At 38.2% G+C, this 26,052-nt stretch overlaps 1 protein-coding gene across 3 annotated transcripts in view; it reads left to right on the plus strand.

Moving 5' to 3' along the window:
- Positions 1–25,568, plus strand: part of abch1 (ATP-binding cassette, sub-family H, member 1) — a gene marked incomplete at its 5' end in the record, with an annotated part of 43,363 nt that extends 17,795 nt beyond the window's left edge. For all 3 annotated transcript variants that reach the window (XM_080868754.1, XM_080868756.1, XM_080868755.1), the window contains 14 exons: positions 831–905; positions 1,153–1,333; positions 1,619–1,715; positions 1,800–1,968; positions 2,437–2,537; positions 11,065–11,135; positions 13,470–13,519; positions 13,871–13,927; positions 14,050–14,120; positions 14,574–14,662; positions 15,588–15,691; positions 19,211–19,370; positions 20,565–20,669; positions 22,448–25,568. In XM_080868754.1, coding sequence (XP_080724880.1) covers positions 831–905; positions 1,153–1,333; positions 1,619–1,715; positions 1,800–1,968; positions 2,437–2,537; positions 11,065–11,135; positions 13,470–13,519; positions 13,871–13,927; positions 14,050–14,120; positions 14,574–14,662; positions 15,588–15,691; positions 19,211–19,370; positions 20,565–20,669; positions 22,448–22,554 — 1,437 coding nt within the window. In that variant the 3' untranslated portion in view covers positions 22,555–25,568. The remainder of the gene's footprint in view (positions 1–830; positions 906–1,152; positions 1,334–1,618; positions 1,716–1,799; positions 1,969–2,436; positions 2,538–11,064; positions 11,136–13,469; positions 13,520–13,870; positions 13,928–14,049; positions 14,121–14,573; positions 14,663–15,587; positions 15,692–19,210; positions 19,371–20,564; positions 20,670–22,447) is intronic.
- Positions 25,569–26,052: the final 484 nt, after the last annotated feature.

The raw sequence follows: 26,052 nt of genomic DNA on the forward strand, positions 1-26,052 counted from the left end.
TGGTGATGGTGGCTTCACACAGGACTCACAAAGTTCAAGCACTTTATCTGTGTCACAATCATTATAACCTGGATCCAGAACGTCTCCACTAAAACCAGTCTGCCCACTCAGTCCTATCAGGCATGTCTCCATTTTCACTTAAAACGATATCTGTGTGAAGGACTGAGACAAATGGGCTTATTTGTTCCTGTCTTCGTGATACTTTGACAGACGTATGTCAACTGACGGAGCACCCAGTGGAGCAATGCATCACTCCACAGCTGAGGAATGAGCTTTTACCATGTCAACATGCTTCTTGCATGCGCAAATCTTTTGCTTTCTGGTATAATAAATAAACTCTGATCACATAGCAGCTGCAGCCTTTGTTTATCCATGTTTGACCCACTAAAAAAGACTAATAGGATAAGAGTACCATTCACACACAACAGAATAAGAAGTAGTTTGCTATTTTGTAGATGGCTAACAAATCCACTGTTTGGCTTATCCTGATTTACCGCTCTTATACAACTTTAGAAGCTTATTCAGACAACTGTGTGTTTTGGCTCCCTGACAACAGCTATATGCGATACACTTTGGATTTCTATTAAGATAAGAATTAGCATTTCTTTTGCAGAAGATAAAAAAACATACATTTAACATTCATTCAGCAACATTCAGTGTGTGTGTGTGTGTGTGTGTCTATAACAAAATAAATCATCTAATTATAAATATATGATTATTTATTAGTACCCTTTTACTTTATAACTAAATAAATAATTGCCAAGAAAAAAAATTAAGTCACTCGTTTTAAAAAGAGAACCTCTCTCTTCTTTCTTTTTCCCGTTGTATAGGTCGGTCTCATGCGACATGGCCGGTTGCTGGCTGAAGGTCCCCCAGATGCCGTCATGAAGCAGCACTGTGCAACAGTGAGTACTCTCAAATCCCAGTACAGACTGTGTGGGTGCCCAGGGGTGGTGATAGTCAAGGCATGGAGGTTGTTTAGTTTGCTTTTTGCTTTACATCTTATGTTGATATGAATAAAAGTTAACAGTGAACTTTTTTTCCTCTTGCAATTAAAACTATGGCTGTGGCACGCTTTCGTAGTAAACCCTCCAAATACACAGGAGGCTAAAAAAGGCTTGTGAATTTTAGCCCATATTATCCGTCCTTCAGACCCTGGAGCATGCCTTCCTGCAGCTGTGTGAGACGTCAGACCAGGTCGACTCTAAACGCGATTCCAGTTCTCCAGATGGAACGTTAGACAAAAGCCAGTCATTTGAGAATGGGAAGGATGAGAGTCAGCCAATTCTTGGAGTCAGATCTCCACCTGCAGAGGAAAGCCTCAAATGTTCAGGTACCGACATCTAGCATTTTTTCTTTTTCTACCTGTGCATATCATTTAACAATGGGCCAGGAGTTTTATAGCGCTTCTTTAAAATCAGCTGCTTCTGACATCAAAAAGTAAAGGTACGAGGAGTGGATGATAATAATAATATAATTGCAGGTCAGGTTGATAAACAATGAGTTGAAACTCACTAAAGCTTTTTAAAGAGGAGGCACAGATTAAGGTAAACATTTTAACCGCTGCTGTTTTAAAAAATATAAGTTGCAGTCACTTATATTGCATTTTTGTGTTCAGTGGACTGGAAGGTGCGAGCCAGACATGTGCTGCCAAAGTGGAGGAACATCGCAGCCCTGATGATCAAAACATTGGTGCGGATGAAGAGAATGCCGGGGTATGATGCAGTTAACAGAGGTTATTTGTCACTGTCTATAAGTAACCAGTTCATTACACTTTATTTTCTACTCTGTGTTGGCAGCTCTTTGTGTTTCCAGTTCCTGCTGCCCGTCATCCAGGTCTCCCTCATCTGTCTGTGTGTCGGAGGAGATCCAAAGGGCATCCAGGTTGCTATAGTGAACAATGAGACCTCCCCCTCTGCTTTCAGCCAATCATTCCTCTCCTTCCTGGACAACTCGAGTGTGCAGCAGGTATTTGTTTTGGCCCTAAGAGATATGAATCCTTATCAGCTGTGATGACCTTTGGATTCTGAATTTGTTGACTTTTCCTTTGTTACTGTAAATCTGCTGGTAGGTTGCACATGAGAAAGTGAGTAAGTACAATTTTCAAAGTAGCAGACTTCTTTCTCAGCTGTTAAAATCTATTTTCACTCTAAGCAAATGAGTTTCACAAAGGAACAAACACCAGGACTTCCCATTTCTGGGAAATCATTGAAGAGGAAAGATTGTTTCTCTCTGTAACAGAACCATAGCTGTTCAACAAACTGTAACATACATAATGTGCAGAAACTTTAATTGATTTAGTCTGACCTTGTGCGGCAGATGGTGAAGTTCAGACTGGTTGAGGAAACATGGTGTAGCATATGGTCCATCTGCATTTGAAAATGAAACTTAGGACATAGAATGAATTGAACCTGCTTCTTTTTTTTTTATCTGCAGGTGAACTTGTCCCACAAAGAAGCTTTTGAGGGAATCTATAATGGAGAGTACTGGAGTGTAATCGGCTTTGGCAAGAACTTCACCAGCTACCTGACTAAACGGTAAGGGACAGAGCGTCATGGGCCGAGCTGATGTGCTGGATCAGCATCTGTAACTGATGTTATGACTGCAAAACATGTCTGCACTCAATGTTCATTGCCCTCATGTTACTTTAGAAAAAAATGATTGACATACCTTTGAAATACAAAGACGTGGGATAAATAGCCGCACTGGCATTGGAGGCGTCAGAGCAGATGAGTTGAATAAAACTGCATTGTGTGACCTAAATGTTTGACATTTTTCTTGGTTAGATTAGCCAACATTTCATGTACATGTTATATTTGACCTGTTTATGACAAGTGTCAGCTTGAGGATGTTGCTTGTTTTCATGTACCTTTGCAAACAAACAACTTGCTGCCTTTTTCTTCCTCATTGCCCTACTTTTGATAGTTCCCTTTCAAGCAGCACATGCTGATGTCATGCACCTACACGTGGGCAGAACAGGCTGTGTACAGACGTTTGTGTTTGTCAGTGGGGATTCTCAGTAGTCAGGCAAAGCAGACAGATTTTGAAGACGAGTCTTTGTAATGCATGGCAGCATTCCAGCTGCATATCACAAACACGCTAAACACCGACACGAACAGTCCACACCTCAGGGAACACCATGCACCTATTATATACCTTAACAATAATTTCACAAGTTGGTGATTTACTTACTTAGAAATTCGGATTGGAGGATGGTTGTAGACTCTTTGGAAACTTTGACTGGAAGATTTGCACCAGCCTCCATTATAATTATAAAAATCTTCACAATATATCCAACTAATATTTCCCCTGGTGATAGTGCATAAAATCCAGAAAATCCAGCGTGTGGTTTGCATTAAGAGAAATTATGACCTCAGGTAAATCAGTGCAGCTTTCTTGTTGCCAGTGAAAACAAACAGCATGACTGACGTGATCAAACACATCAGCCCTGATGTATTATGCATAAAGGTATTTGTGCAATCATCCGGAGGAAAGTACCAGATTCTTATGGATCTGAAATACTGAATTAAAATGTTTTCAGTCCCAGTACACAGCTTCCCAAAAATATCCCAATAAATGTTTTTATATTTGTTTTAATGAGCATTACAGCAAATAATATATCATTTACTTATCTGCTTCTACTTAAAAGGACCACATAAATCAGCTTAATATCTTGCTTTTCTAAGTGGCTTTAAAACTGTTTTTATTAAAATGTTTAATATGTTCTTCTGATGGTGAATTAATCTGAAAGTAAATTTTTTTCCACATGCACTCTCTGTTGTTTTGATACACATAAAAGCTCACAGAGGCCACACCACACCAACTCACACCTCAAAATCATGTGAAGGTGAGTCATTGCAGCAGGGTTGTTGTTCAGTCGTCAGTCACAGCGTGAGACTGCAGGGTGGACAGTCTGGTCCTTCCTGTCCGTAACACACCTGAGCAGGTTGCATCTTGCCCAGGCTCTTCCAGCAGCCACCAGGCCCAGGATCCTCCAGCAGCCACAGGCCCAGGCTCTTCCAGCAGCCACCAGGCCCAGGATCCTCCAGCAGCCACCAGGCCCAGGATCCTGCAGCAGCCACCAGGCCCAGGATCTTCCAGCAGCCACCAGGCCCAGGCTCCTCTAGCAAGGCACCAACAAATAAATCAACAGTGACTTCAACGGGCCATCACAAGGAAATACCAATCTCATCATTTTCAAAATGCCACCTAAAAAAGCAAACCCAGGAGTTGAAGAGGAGTTGGAGGAGATTAGGAAATCGCTTAATTTCATGTCTGATGAACTGAGCAAAGTGGCTAAACAACAAGGTATGCTACATGACCTAATGGATGAAATAAAACAACTAAAAAACCTCATAAAGGACAAGGACAAGAAAATAGACGACTTGGAACGGCGAATCGAGGACCTTGAACAATACACAAGAATGGATGATTTAATCATAAGTGGTCTGGAGACGCAACACCGAACCTACGCCAGAGTAACAGCTGGCGGAGGTAAAGACGGTGAAGATGCCCCGGTAGAGGAGCAGCAAACGCTTGAACAGCAAGTGATAAAATTCCTTCAAACGAAGAATGTAAGTATTCAGAGCCATCATATTGCAGCATGCCACACGCTCCCCAGAAAAGACAGTAAAACAAAGCCAGCAATCATTCTTCGGTTTGTGAGTCGCAAAACAAAGATTGAGTTACTGAAACAGGGTAAGAAGCTAAAAGGGACTGGTGTGTATTTAAATGAACATTTAATGAAAAAGACTGCTGAAATTGCAAGACAGGCACGCATCCTGAGAAAACAAAATAAGATACAAGCGACATGGACGAGGAACTGCAAAGTAATGATAAGACTAAATGGCAATCCCGAAGAAGCGAAAGTTGTGATGATAAGAGAACTCAAAGACTTAGAGCAATATAAATAATCAGGAATCTGCTATGGAATCTATTGGAAAAGTGACGATTGGATAATGAACAATGGGTATGGAAAGTATTTCTGGCCTTATGGCTCAAAAACAATGGAAACAACAACAACAAAAACACATAAATGACAAGTTTGGACACAGATTATAGGTTTCCATTCGGAGATATTGAAGAGGAAGACTTTGATTATGAAAAGGACTGTCAAGGTGGTTATTTTGCCACACACGCTGAGAAAACGAACTTCAAAACGTTTAACTATGCAGAGCACAACATGAATGACCCTGAAAGTAGCATTGACCCAGATACCCACTTCTACAATAACACCAATAATACTTGTGAGTACTATACAGATGACCAATTCAATGTGAATATTAAAATGGCAAATGCATTGTCGGTCATACATTTCAATAGTAGAAGCCTGTATAAAAATTTTTCTAAAATTACAGAATGTTTAAGTAAGTTAAAAAAGTTTAATATAATTGCAATATCAGAAACATGGCTCGATAATGAGAAAGTTAGTGAAATGGGACTGGAAGGATACGAATTATTTACAATGAACAGGGTGAATAAAAAAGGAGGTGGTGTTGCTTTATATGTAGATAAAGTTTTGAAATGTAGTCTGATTGAATGCATGTCAAGCACCATAGATAACATATTGGAATGTGTCACTATTGAAATTCATGTTGAAAAAGCTAACAATATAATTATAAGTTGCATCTATAGGACACCAGGATCATGCCTTGAGATATTCAATGAAAAACTTGCTGCTATGTTTAGCAACCTAAATGATAAAAAAGTGCAAATAATTTGTGGTGATTTTAATATAGATTTGCTAAACCCAAATGGACATCAGAAAACAACAGATTTCATAAATACAATGTATAGTAACTCCCTTTTCCCTGTAATTATAAAACCAAGTAGAATAACAATTGATACAGCTACATTGATAGATAATATATTCACAAATAAAATTGACCATGAAATAGTAGGTGGACTTCTTATAACTGATATAAGCGATCATCTTCCTGTTTTTGCAATTTTTCAAAATTATTTTGGGATTAAAACTAAACAAAAGAATCAAATATTTGATATGATACGACATAGAACAACAAGAGCCATTGCTGCCCTCCAGGTGGACTTAAAGGAACACAATTGGAATGAGGTTTTTGCAAATGAAGATTCAAATAGTGCATATGATGCATTCTTATCAACTGTAATTTCACTATATGAAAAACATTGTCCTTTAATGAAAATCACTAGAAAGCATCACAGATCAAATAAGCCATGGATCACAAAGGGGATAGAAGATGCATGTAAAAATAAAAATAATCTATATAAGAGATTCATAAAACAGAGGACAAAAGATGCTGAAATAAAGTACAAGTTATATAAAAATAGATTAGTAAATATTATAAGAACAAGTAAGAAAGAATATTACCACAAATTATTGGAGCAAAGTAGAAGTAACACACAAGAAACATGGAGGATATTAAACAGTCTAATCAAAAAGGGCTCAAAAAATAAGAATTATCCAGATTATTTTAAAAAAGATAAAGATATTGTGCTTGATAAAACTAAAGACATTGCAAATGAATTTAATGATTTCTTTGTAAATGTTGGCTTTAATTTAGCAAAAGAAATTCCAGAGTCAAGAAATAATAACGACCTAAATAAACATATTACTCAGAATGTGTCCTCCATGTTTATTGGTGCTGTAACTCATAGAGAAATAATTAACATTGTGAAGACATTTAAAAATAAAAAGTCCACTGACTGTTTTGGTATTGACATGATATTAGTTAAAAGTATTATAGAATATATAGTGCAACCTTTCGCATACATTTGTAATCTGTCCTTTCAAACTGGTGTGTTTCCCTCACAAATGAAAATAGCAAAAGTTATTCCAATCCATAAAAACGGAGAGAGATGTCAGTTTACCAATTATAGGCCAATATCACTACTACCACAGTTCTCAAAAATTTTAGAAAAGTTATTTGTTAATAGACTTGATAAATATATTGAGAAGCATAATCTCCTAAGTGATAACCAATATGGCTTTAGAGTGAAAAGGTCCACTTCAATGGCAGTGATGGAACTTGTTGAAGGGATATCTAATGCAATAGATAATAAGGAATATACTGTTGGTGTTTTTATAGACTTAAAAAAGGCGTTTGATACAATTGATCATTCTATATTAATAAATAAACTAGAGAGATATGGCATAAGAGGGATAGCATACAAGTGGATGAAAAGTTACCTGGATGAAAGATATCAATATGTCGAATTCAATAATGTAAAATCTAAGCAGTTGAAGGTAACTTGTGGTGTTCCTCAGGGCTCTGTGCTGGGCCCTAAATTATTTATATTATATATAAATGACATATGTAGTGTTTCCAAACTGTTAAAATGTGTATTGTTTGCTGATGATACGACTCTGTACTGCTCAGGTAAAAACTTAGAACAGCTTCTGACTACAGCGGAAAAGGAGTTAAATATATTAAAAAACTGGTTTGATGTAAATAAGTTATCATTAAATATAAAGAAAACAAAATTGATTATTTTTGGCACTAGACAAGTGAAAAATGTATCTAAAATAAGGGTTAATGGAATTGAAATTGAAAGAGTGTACGAAAATAAATTTCTTGGAGTGATAATTGATGATAAGCTGAGTTGGAAGTCTCATATAAACCACGTGAAAACAAAAATGTCAAAAACAATTGCTATTCTCTATAAAACAAAGCATGTCCTGAACAAAAAATCATTATACACACTTTATTGTACTCTGTTGCTTCCATATATGACTTACTGTCTGGAGATATGGGGTAATGCATATAAAACGAACACTCTTCATATTTTCAAGTTACAAAAAAGAGCTATAAGAATTATAAACCAATCAAACTATATAGAACCAACTAACATTTTGTTTATTAATCTGAATACCCTGAAATTTTATGATTTAGTTGAATATAAAATGGCACAGATAATGTATAAAGCACAAAATAACTTGCTTTGCCCCAGTACTCAGAAGCTGTTCAAAGTCAGAGAGAGTCAATATGACTTAAGGGGAACAGATTTCTTTAAGAAAAACAAGATGAGGACAAATATAAAGCAGAGATGTGTTTCTGTTAGAGGAGTTAACCTGTGGAATAGTTATGACAGTGATTTAAAAAGGTGTAGTTCATTTTCCTTGTTTAAAAACATGTTTAAAAATAGAGTATTAGAAAAATATATAAATCAAGAATGAAAAGAACAAAAAGGAGAAAAAAAACAACAACCTCTTGATTCTTTACTTTGATGTAGTTACTTATCTAAGGTGGAAAGTTTTTTTTTTCTTTGTTTTGTTTGTTTGTTTGTTTGTTTTGTTTGGTTTTTGCTTTGTTTTATTATTTTCTTCAAGCCCTGTGTACAGGAGCTGCATACAAAAAGATATTTTGTGAAAAGGGTTGGCATAATAAGCAAATGCTTCAGCCAATACCTTTTGATTAGCCTTGTCTCATGCTTTCTTTCTTTATGGTAGATTTTTGTTCTGTTTTCACTGTTTTTTGTTTTTTTTTTCTCACTGTTTTCACTGAGATTTGAATTTGAATGCTAATCAATAAAATCAAATCAAATCCAAAATCTTAGCACCGACCAATAAGATGCTTATTCTTACCGAATCATGTGCTTCTTATGTGACAGACCTGCCTAAGAAAAACAAAAAGCTTCTTCTCCCATGTCTTCTGGCAGAGTGGTACTCTGGCTGATTCTCAAGCAGATCTTAATGTTATCACATAAGCATGAAGCAGATTTTTGTTTCCTGTTAGGAATCATATGGATAAGGCAGGATGGATAAGGAGTTCATGCAAATGTATTTTTGGTATGCACGTTTTAATATCTTATGAGAATGAAGATATTCACACCTATCACAATCTGACCCACCATTATGACGTTTTTTTCATCTTTTTTCTGGATTCATTTCAAAGCTGTGATAAATTCCCTACTGAGGTTTATCCTTCAAAAACAGCTTTTGTTTATGGCAGTTGGTGGCTATATTTTAACTCCTACCTTTCCACTGCCTTAATATGGTGGCACATATATAGATGAAAAATCTAAGATACAGTCATTTGAAATTGAAAGTACATCCTCTTTCAGTTGTGAGGAGCTGGACATGACATGGGGCGAGAGGCAGGGTACAGGTGGCCTGTTTATCACAGGACTAACAGAGAATCACACTCACATTCACACCTATGGGCAATTTTGAATCATTAATTACCCTAACCCAAATAATTGCATGTCTTTGGACTGTGGGAGGAAGTCGGAGAACCCACGCAAACACGTAAAGTCCGCACTGAAAGGCCGCAGCCAGATGGTGGAGTTGAACTCAGGACCTTCTTGCTGTGAGGCAACAGTGCTAATCACCGTGCCAGGAAATAATAAAAAAAAATTCACCAGGCCTTTATCAGGATCTACGATAATTTAGATATAACCTCAGATGAACAACTTGTGATACATTACAAAGACTGATAAATAGATTTTTACAACAATCACAATAACCTTTATCAGACTTTATCAGTCTTTGACGTTGTTGTGAAGGGATTTTGGCCCAGTTATCACTTCAGCTCATCGAGGTTCGCACACAGTCATTTATGCACAGCTCTTTTATGAACCCTCAACAGCACAGGCTGAGGTCTGATCTGGACTTTGACTGGACCACTGGAACACCTGCTGGTGTTCTCGGGATCATTGTTGTGTTTCATTTCAACCAAGCTTTGTGGCACAGATGGACTCACATGCACTCACATTCTTCCACAACCTCCTGGTTTGTTCAGATCCAACTTTACAAACCTAAGCTCTGCTCTTACGTTCATTTAGAGGGAAGAGGCTCTCTTGGCAACCTTTCCAAACAAGCCATTCTTATTCAGTCATTTTGTGATTGTGCTGTCATGAACGTTAACATTATGTCAGAAAAATGCATGTCAGTAAGTCTTAACAAAAAAATGAACGCATACTTTCCATGCTTTTTTTTAATAGTTTGCTTTGCTTTTTTAAAATATAAAATAAATTGTATTCTGTCATTTTCATTTTATTGGGATTTAAACCTTAATACAAAATTTTTTCTTAACAAAATCTCTTCTTAGCACCCGTGCAGTATCTTCATAGCCCGCTTTGGGGATCACTGTTGTAAAAATAAAACATATATATTACTACATATACATATATCTAACATATAACATAATAAAAAATCTAAAATGATAAAATACCCTCAATTTGAAGCTTTTAGATGTTCAGCCATGTATTGGCATCATCATCTCCTGAAAGGATTAAATACAACAACTACCAGTAGATTTTTGTAAAAGCCTAACTAGGGACAAGGCAGAAAATTTCCTGTAGCTACAAACTCTCTGTGCAGCACACCAGTTTCATACTTTGTAATGGAACTATGTTAAAGTGCAACACCCTTAATCAAAATTTTAATCTATGCACTTACGCAGACAGTAAGTTTGTCCAAGTGAGACCATCTGAAATAAATACTTTAAGGAATTCCAGGCTACACATATCTGACACGCATTATTCAGTTCACTGGTATTCAAGAACAAAGTTACAATTTAGTAATAGTAAATTACACGTGGTTCAATGCTCTCAGTGGCTCAGCTAGACTTGAGGCATTGCTTTAATTGTGTCAGAGAAATAATAATTAGCCTGCTGACCTTCTGAGTTTTAAATAGTGCTACCAGCCTGCAGTCACATGCATGCATGACTCTGTTTATTAATTCACTTGGCTGCTTAGTTTATAAGGTCATACACTCCTTTCATAAGGTTCCATATCAATAACCAGATTCCTTAGGAAAAAAATGAATATTTATGTTCCTATGCACCTTCCTCAGGTTCACCGGGTTTGTAGTGTCCTAATGGCCAAATTCTTCAACCTGGGTCACTGAGATTAGATTTCACTATCACATAGTTCAGTAGTGCTTTATCTGTCTCTATCTGTCTCTCTCGTATGCTGTCTATCATTTAAACTTGTCCTGCCAGACAAATTTAGAAAACCTGCAGATTCAGCAGATTATCACTCACTTTTCAGCTTGTCATTGCGATATTTACATTCTAGTGTTTTGTTAGATAGACTGAGGTTCTACTTTTTTCTGATCATAATTCTGGTTCCTTATTGCACAGGATGCTCCAGCGGCAGGTCTCTCAGGAGATAATCGATGGAGGATCAATACACGTCTGGCTGGACCAGACAAGTAAGATACAAACCATTTTTGGATAATTGTTGTTGAATGAAACATACTGTGTGCTTTATTTATGTTATACTAATGTATATTGTACATATAGGATTCTCACATACATCAAATTCCGGCATTACATCAAACTACTGCTTGTCACTGGTGGTAGTATGAAATGGTACCTGCAGATCATTCGGCCTGCACAAGTAGACCTCTTTGTATTAGATATTAGTACCATGTCTGCTGTTAGGTAGTTTACTGTCAGACCATAAACTGGTGCAGTAGGTTCATCCTGGTGGAGGACAATGCTGAGCCTCATATTGTCATGATCCTGGGTCTTTGACCCAGCGTTTTAAGTTTTAGGTAATGTTTGATGTTTATGGTTTATTTTCAAGTTCATTAGATTACCTAAGCTCATTTACGTTTCCCTCACCCTTTGTCTGTGAGGCTGTTTTGACTGCATGTCTTATGTTATCAAGTTTGTATTGTCATGTCTTCTTCACATGTTTCCTGTTTTGTTTTGGAAGAGTCTGGTGTTCTTTGTTCATTGTAGTTAGTGTTACTCTCCCCTGTATTGTCATTATGTTTCATTCTAGTCAGCTGTGTTCTCATGTGTCTCCACTTCCCCTGATCACCTCATGTGTGTATTTAAGTCCTCACTCTTCCTTTGTTTGTCATCAGGTCGTCTGTTTTTCTCGCCATAGCCAGAGTCACAGCCATAGTTAGCTTTCATAGTTTGTTCCCAGTTTAGGTTTCTGTTTAGTTAATGCTCTTCTGCTGCCCTCATTCTCGTTTGTTTCTTTCGTGATCATCAGCCACAATAAAAGGCTCGTTTTTGTTTAAGTTCACTCCCTTATCCTCACTTGTGTTCGCACCTGGGTCCACCACACACATCTCCGCACGGTCTGTCTCCACAAACCGTGACACATGTGGCCAAAGTGTACAAGTAATTCCTAAATGCGACCTCACATATTGGTGCATTCCAGTGCAGCCATAGACTGTCCAGGAGCTCACTGATACTCCAGGTCAGAGAGGAGATCGTCATAGGACACCGTAGACCTTCTAATCAGGAGTATGCCCAGATGTCATGTGGGGGCCATGTATACTTCTAAGACAGATAACACAAGCTGGCCTCAATCTGTGATTTCAATTTCTGATTTCTGGTATAATTTTAAATCCAGCCCTTAAAAGGTCAATAAGTTTAGAATAGAATAGAATAGAATAGAATAGCCTTTATTGTCATTGTACAGAGTACAACGAAATTGGAGTGCCACTCCCTTGGTGCAAGTTTCAATAATAAATATAAATGTAAAATATAAAAAGTACAAAAAAAACAATCGTAAGTACTCAAACAATAGTATGTACAATATATACAGGATAGCAGCATTAATATAATGACAGTATGAATAGCAGCATAATATAATGACAGTGACGGTATGGAATAGGTTCAATTGTTTTTGTGCTTATTTACTACGGTGATAGCTCTGGGAAAGAAGCTGTCCCTGAATCTGTTTGTCCTGGTTTTATGTGACCTGTACCGTCGGCCTGACGGTAATAGTTCAAACAGTTGGTTGCTGGGGTGAGAGTGGTCCTTGATGATATTGCCAGCTCTGCTGAGGTACCGAGAGTTTGCAGTGACCTCCAGGCTGGGCAGAGAGCAGCCAGTGATCTTCTGGGCTGTGTTGATGACCCTCTGCAGTACTTTCCTGTCTGCAGCTGAGCACCCTGCATACCATGTTGTTATGCCGTACGTTAGGATGCTCTCTATGGTGGCTCTGTAAAATGTCACCAGCAGCCTCTCCTCCAGGTTGTTCCTCCTGAGCACTCTCAGAAAGTGGAGACGCTGCTGGGCCTTTTTAACCACCGCTGTAGTATTTGCAGTCCAGGAGAGGTCATCAGATATCTGCACGCCCAGAAACCTCATGGAGTGTACCCTCTCCACACAGCTCCCGTGAATGTAAAGTGGGGCCGGGTCTGCTCTGCCCTTCCTGAAGTCCAAGATAAGTTCTTTAGTTTTCGTGGTGTTCAGTTGGAGGTTGTTAACTGAACACCACTCAGTCAGTCTGTTGACCTCATCTCTGTAGTCCGACTCATCCCCCCTTGAGATGAGTCCAACCACTGTGGTGTCATCCGCGAACTTTATGATGGTGTTTGAGAGATGGGTAGGGGAGCAGTCGGATGTGTAGAGTTTGGTTTCTACTCTATGTCAGCAAAGATTTTCAACCTGAATATTTCATTCATCAAGATCTGATGTGTGATTTACATGCTCCCTTTAAATTTTGAATGGTGAACATTAAAAAATCACTCTGACAAGACGAAGATGCTCATGTTTTCCCTTTTTTTCATTCTTAGATCGGCAAATTGCCCTCATGGTGCAGAAGAAACTACACCAGGCCTTCCAGGTACAAATATGATGTGAAGTCTATGCTGTATACATAAAATATCCATGTTTCAGTGAACAAGAGCCATCACTGAGCTTTTAGCCACAGCTTAAGAAGCCTGGTTGTTGATTGAGCCCATAAAGTTATCAGGACAGCGTTTACTGCTGGCCATTGGAAAATAACCCAACTTTTCAAACACCTCCCATCTTTTTTAAGCGGTCTGTGGACGAGAGCCGTTGTGAACTAGAATTATGTAAACAACATTAAACTGATTTGAATATTTAATGAAAATACTTAAAGATGATAAAGAGTAGCCCTGATTTTTTCTTAAAAAAACAGATGCATCACTTATGTTTTGCCCTCTGTCTGCAGGCATTTGTGGATTATAAGCTGGGTGGCATGGCATATATGGTTGCCTTACCAATAAAGGTAAGAGAGTTTATGGAAAAAAGCAACTGAATGTAATTAAATACTGTAAATACTTAAATGTATATGAATTTATACATGCTGCATAATAAAGTAAAATAAACACTCTTGATTTCTTCTGCTAGTTTGAGGAGCCAATCTACGGCAGCCAAAACACAGACTTTACTACATTTGTGACCCCTGGAGCTGTGCTCAGGTCAGTACACTGTGTGCTGGTTAAAGTATAGGGTAGTAGACACCTTACTATACCTGTGTCGGGGTGATTGTGGCTCAAGAGTTGGGAGTTCGCCTTGTAATCGGAAGGTTGCCGATTTGAGCCCCGGCTTGGACAGTCTCGGCCGTTGTGTCCTTGGGCAAGACACTTCACTCGTTCCCTACTGGTGGTGGTCAGAGGGCCCGGTGGCGCCAGTGTCCGGCAGCCTCGCCTCTGTCAGTGCGCCCCAGGGTGGCTGTGGCTACAATGTAGCTTGCCATCACCAGTGTGTGAATGTGTGCGTGAAGGGACTAGTAAATACAAATACAGGCCTTTTACCATCTGTGTTTATTTCCTTTTGGTTACTTTTGTGAAATTTTTGGCATCAGCTCATAATAACAACATACCACCTTATCATTTCACTTCTACCTTCTCTTCTTCCGTTGATCCCTCCAGTATCACCTTCTACCTGGCCGTGGGTCTGACAGCACTCTCCTTTGTCCTGGAGAGGAAAGAGGGGCTTTTGGATAGATGCTGGGTCGCAGGTGAGCCGTCAAAGCTAACATTGCTCCCACACTCACACGCGAATACAGAAACCACTGTAGTGGTACACATGTTGCACCTGTACATATTAATGCTATGCAGGTTTTGAGTGTGCAAGTGCATTTCCACGATGAAGAATGACAAATCTTTCTGTATGGTTTCTAGTTTTAAAACACTCCTACACTCAAGTGGGAAAAGGAAAAGAAATTATTCACCCTGATAAAAATATATATATATATATATATATAACTGTGGCTTATTGCCAAACAGCTTCAACTAAATCTGAATGTTAGCTGTACCTATAAGAAGCATGTTTTTAATTTCTCTTGTCAAGATTTGACAGTCTGATCTAAAAGTCCAATTTTGGATTGTTTGCAGAACTGGTGTGAATCACATAAATGGGAAAAACCATCAAATAAACTGAGTCTGTGTTCAGTATTAACCATATAGTGGTGATAAGAATCCAATCAATGGATTGTTTCAAGTGTAATTCATGACTTGACCACTAGAGGGAGTAAGAAGATCACAGTAGGGTTCAGCAGATGTCCTTGAGCAAGCAGACACACTGAGAACCTTTTGTTTTGATCTTCTTATAAACTGCTGTTTTTAGCATTGAACTGGATTATGAGTTAATAGTAATCTCTTATTGAGTATTTGTAATTATATCAAAAATGTGTTATAGTTGCAGGTATCACATGTGACTTAGTTTGTAATAAAAAAAAGTATAATATAGCTGAGCAGTTAAAAAGTTTATGTTTATGAAGCAGTTTATGTTTATCCTCTGTTATGATTATGATTTGATAGATACTGGGAACCCATAAATTGACTGCAACATTACGTAATTGATTAAATAATTGATGTGAATGTAAAATGTGTAAAGATCTTTTAGTGAGTTTATTGAATTTTGTCTCTCTGTGTTTCTATCAGGTGTGAGCTCTCTGGAGACGATGCTGGCTCACCTCTTCTCTCAGCTGTTCGTCATCAGCGTTCAGATCATCCTGCTGCTTCTTATGATGCTGCTCGTCTTCAAGGTAGAAGTAATAAAACCGAAAAATAACACAGAAACTCAAAATACAGACGTAGTCAGATGAACCTTTGCAGCAGTAAAAAATGAAGTCCACAGAGAAGAAAGTGTCAGCAGGGGAAATGAATGATAAAAATAGAAGCCTTAAGAACGGTTTGGTTATATAAACAAGGCTGACTGTTATTTTTACCTCACAGTATAACAGATGTCACCTCACTGTTTGCTTCTTTAATTGATTTTCTGTGTTTGCTTTCAGTCAGTGTAATGCCAATAAGTGTTTGCAAAGCCAGACCACAGGGTCAGTCCTGTTTAACCTTTGCTGAGACCACAACACGGTCACTTAATGTTAAACACTTTAGGTTGAAACGTGGTATTTCCTGTGCTCTTTGCAAACTCATTGTGTGAGGGAGATTTTCTTTGCTTTTTAAAACGGCCTCTGATATGGTTTCGTTCAACATGCAGGGAACAGCTCTGACATACTGAAGGTTAATCCCTCGCCGACCTTTTACCATCTTCATTTGCATTTTTCCTACATCATCAAAATCAGACTTTACCTGCAGTGGATTCAAGTCATAATTTTATGATAATTTTATTAACCTCTATTTTTTTTCAAGCATATACCTTTTTTCCCTCATAAAAATTTAGGTACAGTGCAGTCAAGAGGAAATATATCACATAAAGGCCACTTTCCACTTTCTTCTATTGGTCCAAAACAGTTTCATAACATCACTTATGTGGCAAGACAAAGTTCAGCTACTCTATATACACATGGACTTATCAAACAGTGCTGCTTTTCACTATATTATGACTCGAGATTTAATGTAGAATCGCTGATGTCATGAAACATGTGACAAATCTTGCCAGTTTTCATTGGCTATTTGCTGTTTTATGACTTGACTATGAGGACATGAAAACTTGTCTTCACATTTAAAGACTTTAAACAGTGGCTCAGTTGTGTATTGGTTTACACTAACTGACTAACAAGCAAAAAAAATCCTAAAAGGAGATACAAATCCCTTTGGAATTGGGCCAGGAAGAATATATAAGGGAAAGTAGCTTCTTCTTTATTTAAAGAATATGAATCCTTCTGACATCCAGTGAGAAAAGTATCTGAACTGTTAAACCCAGAGTTTTATGGTTTTCTGTTTTTCATTAGTTTATGCTGTTGTTATGTTGTTGCTGCTAAAGACATTTTTGGTATTTTATTTATTTTTGTTGTACTTTTTTTAAAGTCTACTTTTAATTTTTATTACCATTAACTTAAATGTCCCAAGTTCGATTAACTTTAATATCCTTGGCTTTAATGACCAAACCAGTGGGAACATCGGGATTTCCTTCACTACTGATTATTGATAGACATCCATATGAAATCAATAGAGAGAAGAAAGAACAGAGTATAAATGTGAGTGTGCGTTTAGTTCATGCAGGGACCTGCTTTTATGCGTACGCTCCTCTATGTTAGTGTGTGTGTGTGTGTGTGTGTGTGTGTGTGTGTGTGTGTGTGTGTGTGTGTGTGTGTGTGTGTGTGTGTGTGTGTGTGTGTGTGTGTGTTTTAATTAAGGTGCTCAAGTCCACAGAACCCACCGCTCCATAAATCACTTCCCGCTCCGGCCGTATCCAAGGATCACTGCAGGATCACCACAACAACAGGCCTTGATTGCTGTGGCAACCGAGTGGTCATGTGGTCTCTTGGTGCAGGTTTATTTTTGCACGTTGTCAGGGGAGACGGGAAGTGTCTTAACACTCCAAGGAGGGCACAGACACACACACACACACAGTTTAGCGAGGGAGCTTATCACCTGGAATCTTGTGAGGCGAGACTTCCAGTCTCTGTTTTACTGCTTTTATGTGACTTTGAAAAGTTTCATATCTCATTTACATCACAGACCAAAGTTCAGTATCAGTGATATTTCTTTCCATTTCTTGTGGTATTTTTGGCTGAAGATAAGTCCAGAAAATCAAAGTGCTTCTACGTTTTTTTTTGTTTTGTTTTTTTATCTTTTCCCCGCTTTCTTTTCATCTCATCTTCTTGTCTTTTCCTGTGTTATTTAAAAAAAATTCCACTGATTCAAAGTTGCCCCAGGTGATTTAGTATTGCACTCTGATATGTTACATGTGGTGGACACTTAAACTCCTCTCTGCAGTGTCTGATTTTGTACACCACTCTTTAATGCATGATAACTTCCCATATTAACATCACAGGACCATTTCACTGGTGTATAGTCAGGGTAAGAACTATTTGTCCTTGTTATCTGTGGTGAAACTAAATGTTAAAACTCCTTAAAATGGCCTTGAATGTCCAGGGATGGAAAAAACAACCATAACTTAAAAACGTAATTATTACACATTAGGAAAGAGTTTTCAACTGATTAAGACAGAGATTAGGATCAGCCCTGCAATCTCATTTCTTTCTAACTCCTCACCTCTATTTATTTATTCATCTTCAGACTTCTCTTTCCCCACAGACCATGCAGATATGATAAAATAGTGGAATTCCCCTTTAACAGCCACACAAGATGATTGTACATCATGTCGGGAGTGAGCATGCAGCAAGCGCTGGTGTAATTTCATGTCCATCAAACGTCTTTCACAGCTCCTTTTTTAAAATGTATCATATCATGGTTTTCCATGGCTTTAGCTTCATCAATAATTCTGTGACACAAACATAAACCATCACAAACATTTTAAAAAAAAACTACTATCATCTTCAAATAGTTTTAGAAACTCCCAGCAGACAGACAATTGTAATATATTTTACAAGAAAAGCTTACATTGTTTCTAAGTTTTAAAAATCTGGTTGTAATGCTGCAGTTTCTCTGTGTTTATTCAGCTTTTTCTACTTGTGATAAGAAATACTGTGCTCGCTAAAACAATATTGAATACTTGACCATCTTTAGCTTTAATCACAGCACATTAGCTGTGGCATCATTTTGATGACCTTATGCAATGTTACAACATTTATTTCCAAGCAGAGCAGAACTGATGATGAGATGCAGACAGTCAGCTCACCTCATTTTTGGGGTACATAATGTTGCTGAATTAGACCTGACAAAATGAAGCAACCCCAGATCATAGCACAGCCCCCGAGAGGCTCACAGGAAGTAGACGTAATAGGTGCATCACTTTATCCACCTCTGTTTTTACGCTGATACACCAGTCAGTCCGGAACAGCGTAAATATGAGATTATTCCCTTTTCCCATTGATCCAGAGTTCAATCTTTATGCACCCTAGCAAAGAGGTTTTCTTCACACTGTGCAGAAAATTATCTCACTTAGTCGTTGAAGATTTTTCTTTTCCAACCATATGATTTTTAGTAATTCCATCACTGTCTTAGTAATAATTCGATGGAAGGCCCTTACCCATGTTTATGATGCTGGAAGTACTGCTTTGTTCTAGCTTCCCCTCTATTTTTCTTAACTGTTAGGTCTGCTGCAGCTTTGCATTTAAAATGCCCACAACTTAATCAAGCTTATCTTTTTCTTACCCCTGCTCTTCATCTCTTTCTCTCTCTCTCTGTCTTTGCAGAACCCTAACGAAGGGTCCTTGGTGCTCGTCATAATTCTGATAGTCCTGCAGGGTGTCACAGGCATCTCATTTGGCCTCGTAATCTCATCTGCAATCGACGACGAGCAGAGCGCCAACCAGGCCGCTCTGGGTATCTTCTACCCCAATCTCATCCTTAGTGGTAAGCAGTGAGATTTACTGTTGTGAGTGTAAAAAGCCTTAAAAAGCACAGTAGGTGTGAGTCTGAGCATCACTGAATCAGGGAATTAGAATCTGATTAAATCATCTTTGATGTTGTGAACTGGGTGTAAGCATTTGTGTAGGTAGTGCAAATAAATGGTGGTTTTATTTGGATTAAAAGCTCAAAACTTTAGAAGCTGTAGGAGGATGTGTAATATTTTGTATATATACATTATGGGAAATGTGTTTATCCTTTGCTGACACTGATGTGCAAATAAGCTTACAAAGACTAAAGCCCACTGCCTAACTCACTGATGTTTAATCATTTGTAGCAGATTTTCTTTAATTTTGGTTTTTCTTATGCACACTAAGTCATCCAGTGTTTTCATATCATATCAGACTTCTTGTTAGCAGCCCTGCAGTTGCACAAACTGGTTGCTAGTCTTCCCAAGGGCCACGTAAAACAACAACAACAAAATCCAGTGAAAAAACATGCAGACAAGAAAAACATGCCTGAAATATACAATGAAGTGTAAAATGCTCTTATATCAGTGTGAGGCATATCAGATTTGTGATATAATTTTGACATGCTTGTTATTCCTTTGATTAAGTCCCAGTTAATGATTCATGAGTAAAGAAACTGATATTTTTGAAGATATTTTTGGAGGATGTAATAGTTACTCTGCATACATCTGTGATGTCAGACCACACAGAATAATAAGAAATTCTTTAAAGGCTTTTTCTTATTTTGATGCTGTGGCCTAAAAGGACGGAAACAGCAGTGAATAAAATCTCTCCACTGCAGTGTTCATCCTGTTGCTGTTCTGCTCTGGATCTTCCAGCCATATCACAATATTTCCATCTTTGAACTCCGAGTCCAGACTTCCTTAGAAAAAGATGGAATTCTGAACATCTGCAATTCAAAGCAAAATTTGTGTGCTTATGAAGTGATTGCTGCAGAAGAGCTGCTAAATGCACCGTGAAGTGAGATTAGTTTTTCAGCTGCTCAGACTGAACTTTGAACCTGATTTGGAATGTGAAAAAAAACTGGAAAAAAAACAAGAGAAAGGGCAGATTATTTTAATGCTTCACAGCCTGCTTGTTATCAGAATCTAGACACAAAGCATTCCTGCTGGAGGTGTAAATGATATCTTACCCACATCTGACACATTGTCCTCTCTGTCCTGTCATGTAGGTATCATCTGGCCCGTGGAATGTATCCCGTATCCTCTCCGCTACCTTAGCCTGGTCCTTCCTCAGACCTACGCCTCAGAAGCCCTTCGCTGTATCATGTACAGAGGTAACGCTCATGCACAGAACACATCACACACAACAACAGTTTAACGTCATGTGTTGTTGCTGCGCACCATATGGCATATTGGTAGCGTGTAAGAGTTAGCAGCGTGTGCACGGCTCAGATGATTACGTTATGAACAACGGAGCCAGTTGACTAAATCATTAATCAGCTCTGGGTCCAGTGTAACTCATCTCTCAGGAGGTGTAGTGGTTTCATCTGTCTTCCAATCTTTTCTCCTCCTGTTGACCTCTGAACAATAAGACTTGATGACAGCACAAGCTCCCCTTGTGCTATTTGATACAGAGGAAGTCGGAGGAGCCATTTCCTGTTTGAAGGCCTTATCGTATAGATGTGGTGGAAAAAATCTCACAGGGACAAGTCCACAATGTCAGAGTTCAATTTAGGAAATGAACTGCCACCTTTCTTTTCTTTTACCATGGAAAATGCAGCTTCATCCTGCCACATTTGCTAACTGGACTTGATGACTGTTTAATCTCATACAAGATGTTCCTGTCTATAAATGCAGACCCAGATTTAAGATCAATCTATTATGCTTTGTTTTATTTTATTTTTTTTCCAGGGGTCGAAGCTTGTACTAAAACCTTTTTGAGATACTGAGGTCAGCTTATATATGAGAGATCCCTGTGAGATAAAATTTGAGTCTGCTCGAAACACTTGGTTTCCCCCACCTTCAAAGGGGAGCCCATTATAAGAAAACTGGCATGAAGCAAAATGAGCTACAACAGCTTATTTCAAATCGAGGATAAACTAAGGGGCGCTCTGAGGTCTATTTTAAAACATGCATAGCAACTCTAACAGAGTCCAGCAGACATGAAAATTTAACAGTAGGTCAGCTTTAAATGAGTTGAAGCTACATCTGTGAGTCACTTTAGTTCTTTTTTTTTGATTGATAATTTTTTAATAGACAGAAAAAAAAGAGACACAAGTTACAAATTTCTAAATCACATCACGTTGTGTCCACTTTTTGTAAACCCTTTCTTATTCTTATTGATATAAAGGGTTAGTTTACTAAAGTCTTGGAAAACTATAAAATTCTTCAAAGACTGTCGGCTATTAAAAAAAAAAAGCAAAAATTGTCCCTGATTTTCAGCAGCCTTGCCCTGTCTTTGATCTCTCCGTGCCCACTCTGACCACTTGCAGGTGTGCGTTTGCAAAACAACAACCTTCAACTTGTATTTATTTTGTCGGAAGAAGTTGCAGGGATCAATCTGTTAAGCCGGGTGGGTGATGCATACCACAGTTTGGGGGAATTTCATCAAAGGTCACACACAGGTTACATTAGAGCTTCCCACTGGCAGTCTGACCCATTGGACAGTGTCACAGTGCACAACACTGTAAATATATCTAACAAAAAATGTAAAAGCATGCTCCTTTTTTGCACAATTGATCTGACATGCCTGACACGTCTCTGAGTTGCAGCCCAGCTCCCATTGATGGTCCTCAACATGAAGAGTCAAATGGGTACAGAAGCTGATGCTTGCTCTCTGCACAAATCACAAATAAAAGGGTGGTTAGAAAGAAATCTTAAATTGGCACGAGCTCAGGGAAATACACATAAGTGCATATAGAGACAACCTTGAAGTGAGGGGGTAGAGTTTCTGCTTTCTTGTAGGTGCAGTCTCAGAACTTTTTGATCACAGTTTGCATAAATCTGGTGCTGAAATCGTCGACCTTGTCTTTTTCTGTGTCCACTCTTTGCTTGTTTTGTCTTTTGTTTTCTTAATCTATGTAGTAATTGTAGATATAAATCTTCCCATCAGGCTGGGGTTTGTCTCGGATGATGGTGTGGCGAGGCTTCGCTGTTACCCTGGGCTGGAACACTTTCTTCCTCATCCTGGCGACAGTCATCCTGAAGCTGCGGACGTGACAGCCTCACCCCACAGAGCCTCCCTCAGAATGGGGGGGTGGAGCTGTCAGGGGAAGTCCTGAAGTCAACGACTCACCAGGGCCTCCTGCATGTGGATGGACTGGGGCAACAGCAAGAGGGAAAAGGGAGGAGAGGGGTTCACTGTGGTTTAATAGTTTGATGGGTTGAATGCATCAGTCGCTCTCCTCCAAATTATGTCTCTCTCACACACACTTACAAACATAGACTCCTGGGGTCCCTTATCCAGCTGCCTGAACCTGCAGCAGTTGCCTTTGGCCTGTTTAAACGCAAGTGTGAATTTAGGATGCTGCACACAGAAATACACAAGGTAGAAAATCTACATGCACAATATGTTATTTAAGTATCGTGTGTGGTCCTTTAGTTTGTTTCAATTCTATCCGTAGCTTCTTTAACTCAACACCATCTGAACGGCCATGCACCAGCTCAGGGTCACGTGTTATTATTTTTGTTTGGCCTTAGTCTTTAATGCTACTAAAGATTTTTCTGTAATACACTTTATATTACATCAAGTGGAGCAGCCCATTTTTTGGGGGGGGGGGGAGTGAATGTAACTGTTTTTTGTCCTTGCAGTATATACTGTCTATCCTGTGTATATTTGCATTAAACAGACAAATCTGTTCAAGTTTATATAAAAAAGAAGAATCTTAGCACAACAGAAGCTTTTTGTCCACAAGAAAATGTGAAAATGTTTTTCAAGCAGAGAACCTGAGTGGAGGATTGTTGCATAATGTCGTGGGACTAGTTTTAAAGTGCTGATTGCATCATGTTGCTCAGAAGGTTCTCACCCACAGAAACACCATCTTCTCTATTTGCTCGCTTTTGATGTTTGCGTTCAGCTTTTTGTCCTGTCTGGTTATGACTTGACAGGAAGTGGTTTCATCTCACCGTGTTACCAGGTGCTGAAAAATCGTCACGTAGAGGTGCATTATTCAGCCTGAAGGTTTCCTCTTTTTTTGTGTGCCTGCTTCTCTTTTAGGAGGAGATTGGTGATGGGGAAAGTATTGGTACTGTATCTGTTTTTTAATTATTATTTCTCTCTACTTTGCTGGACAGAGTGGAGGTTCTTGGACAGATTCCCTTTCGCTGGTATATAGCTGTCCTAATCCATACAACTCTATTTTTTACACAGACTTTTTATTTGCTCAGACTTTTTATTAATCTTTCTTTAAGAATAATACAGATTAAAAGCACACAGGAGTAATTCTGCTTTGAATTAAACATGCTATGGAAATTAGGGAGGAAAAAAAAGGGAAGAAAAATCAAATGAAAATGCAGAAATAAGGTGTTTATAGTCAGAAAGCTTGGTTTTCCTTCCTTTTTTATGTAGGAGTAAACTGTAATGAAGAAATTTTAATTTTGACTTTGGGGGTGCTTTGACATCCTACAACAGATACCACTCTTTGTTTTGGAGGGTGTGTTTCCAATTAGAGGTTAGAATAAACAATGAGAAAAACAATTTTAAAACAAGACATGCCTATATCTCACAGGTTGTTTATTTTTCTGTCTTAAATCTACATCATAGGTGCATCATAACCAGAAACCATGCACAATAACCTGATGTGCACCTCCCCAACAATGTAATTATATGTCACACTAATGCAAGGGCAAGTGTAAATGCTGGAAAACCATGTGGGCCACTTGTGTACGCTACATCGTAGTGTCTGCATAGATTCACTGCAGAAGAATAACTTAAGTGTAAACCAGTGAGCTGTCTGCCTTTACCCATAGCATCATGTCTTCAGAGGAATAGTTTGACTTTCTGGTGGCCTAATAATAGGGGAAGATGTAAACCGTTGGCTTAGCTTAACGCTAATACAGGAAAGGGTAAAACAACCTGCCCAATTTAAAAAAAACACAAAAATATTTAAAGGTTAATACATGTTTTGGTTCATCAAAAAAATATAACTAAATGACTGAACTAAAATAAAAATAAGGACCTATTCAACCACAAGTATTTTTTTGCTGTTCAAGAGCTTTTTAAGAAGTGACATTGGTAAAAATCATTTTATCTATTTTCTCAAAATATCAACGTGTTTCTTTAAATGTAAAAACCTTTGAGAGACCCACAGTGCTGCAAAAGCACCAAACCAGCATTACATGTCGTGCCAGTCTAAGATTTCGAAATGTTTACATTCATTAATGTTTAATAAATCAGATTTTACTTTTTACCCAGTTTTTGTTTCCATCCTGTTGATCTAAAAACACATACTGATGCATAATGTTGGTTGGTTTTTTACCCATGATGCAACAGTGCTGGTAATGGCAGTTATATCATTAATATGTCCTTTAACAAGATAAATAATGAATCTAAATGATTGTAAGTCCCTCTGCTTGCTTTGTGTTGGCTTACATTATGGCTTAATGATGATGTGCATACACCATGCTGTGTACTGAGATTTTCTTGCACTGTAAATCTGCTCTTGCTGCTCTGCTGTGCATTCATCAGTGTTCCTGTCGCACATTTTATGGGACATTGTGTTCTTGATTGGTAGAAATAGGGGAGCGTTGACGTATTCATCTTAATTAAACAGCTTTCTATTATGTTCAGAGGATTTCTAAATGGACTGTGAGGATATACTGTAGCTCTGTTCATATTCTTACCTCTGTGCCTCAGTTGACTTTCATCACACGATAATGTGTCTCTATATAAAATCATGTTAAAGTGGTGGTAAAATTGGTACAGCTCGTGTAAAACTGTTGCTGATTCTGTGAAAATGCTTTTGTTTTGTTTTGTTTGTTCTTGGAAAGCTGATATATTGTTGCCAAAAACTCAGTTTGATCTGTGTAAAATTTCTGATTTTTGTTCAAAAGTGCTTTGAATCGATTACTGAGTCATAATCTTGTGTTCACTACTTACATTTACTTTCCCACACTCCAGTACCTACAGCTAAATAATATGTAAACGCAAACATCTGAGCAAAAGCCTGCATGTCTTTGCATCTTATGATTTACATGAACTGCAATGATCCAACTAAAGATTCTGATTTAAATGAGCTATGGGGATTCTCCTGTATTGGTTCTATAATACTAACGACACCACAAGAACAAGCATATCAAATTAACCCTTTCACGCATAGTGGTCACTACAGTGGACAGCTATTCAAAGGCTGTTTTCTTGTATTTGTGTCATGTTGGTGGTATACTTGCACATAAACCTCTGCATTGGACACTGATGTGTCACTCCATACCCTGCCACCCACTGGTTGTTCAATGTTACTATAGATGTATGACGTGTTTCATTGTAATTATTGTTATTAAACCCTGTCATGCATGAATTATGACAACCTCAATCAGAATTTTTTCTCAAGTATTTTTATTCATCCTTTCATGCCTAAAGATTACTAAAAATGCTAAAAGATATAATCCTGATTGAGGTTGTCATAATTCATGCATGAAAAGGTTAAGTATTTTAGACAAGATGGATGCAGCACAACATTCACTGACCTTTAGTTCTGCGCCACCAAGAGATCTGCATTT

This window comes from Rhamphochromis sp. 'chilingali' (assembly GCF_963969265.1).
Source record: "Rhamphochromis sp. 'chilingali' genome assembly, chromosome: 20".
Classification (NCBI taxonomy): Eukaryota; Metazoa; Chordata; class Actinopteri; order Cichliformes; family Cichlidae; genus Rhamphochromis; species Rhamphochromis sp. 'chilingali'.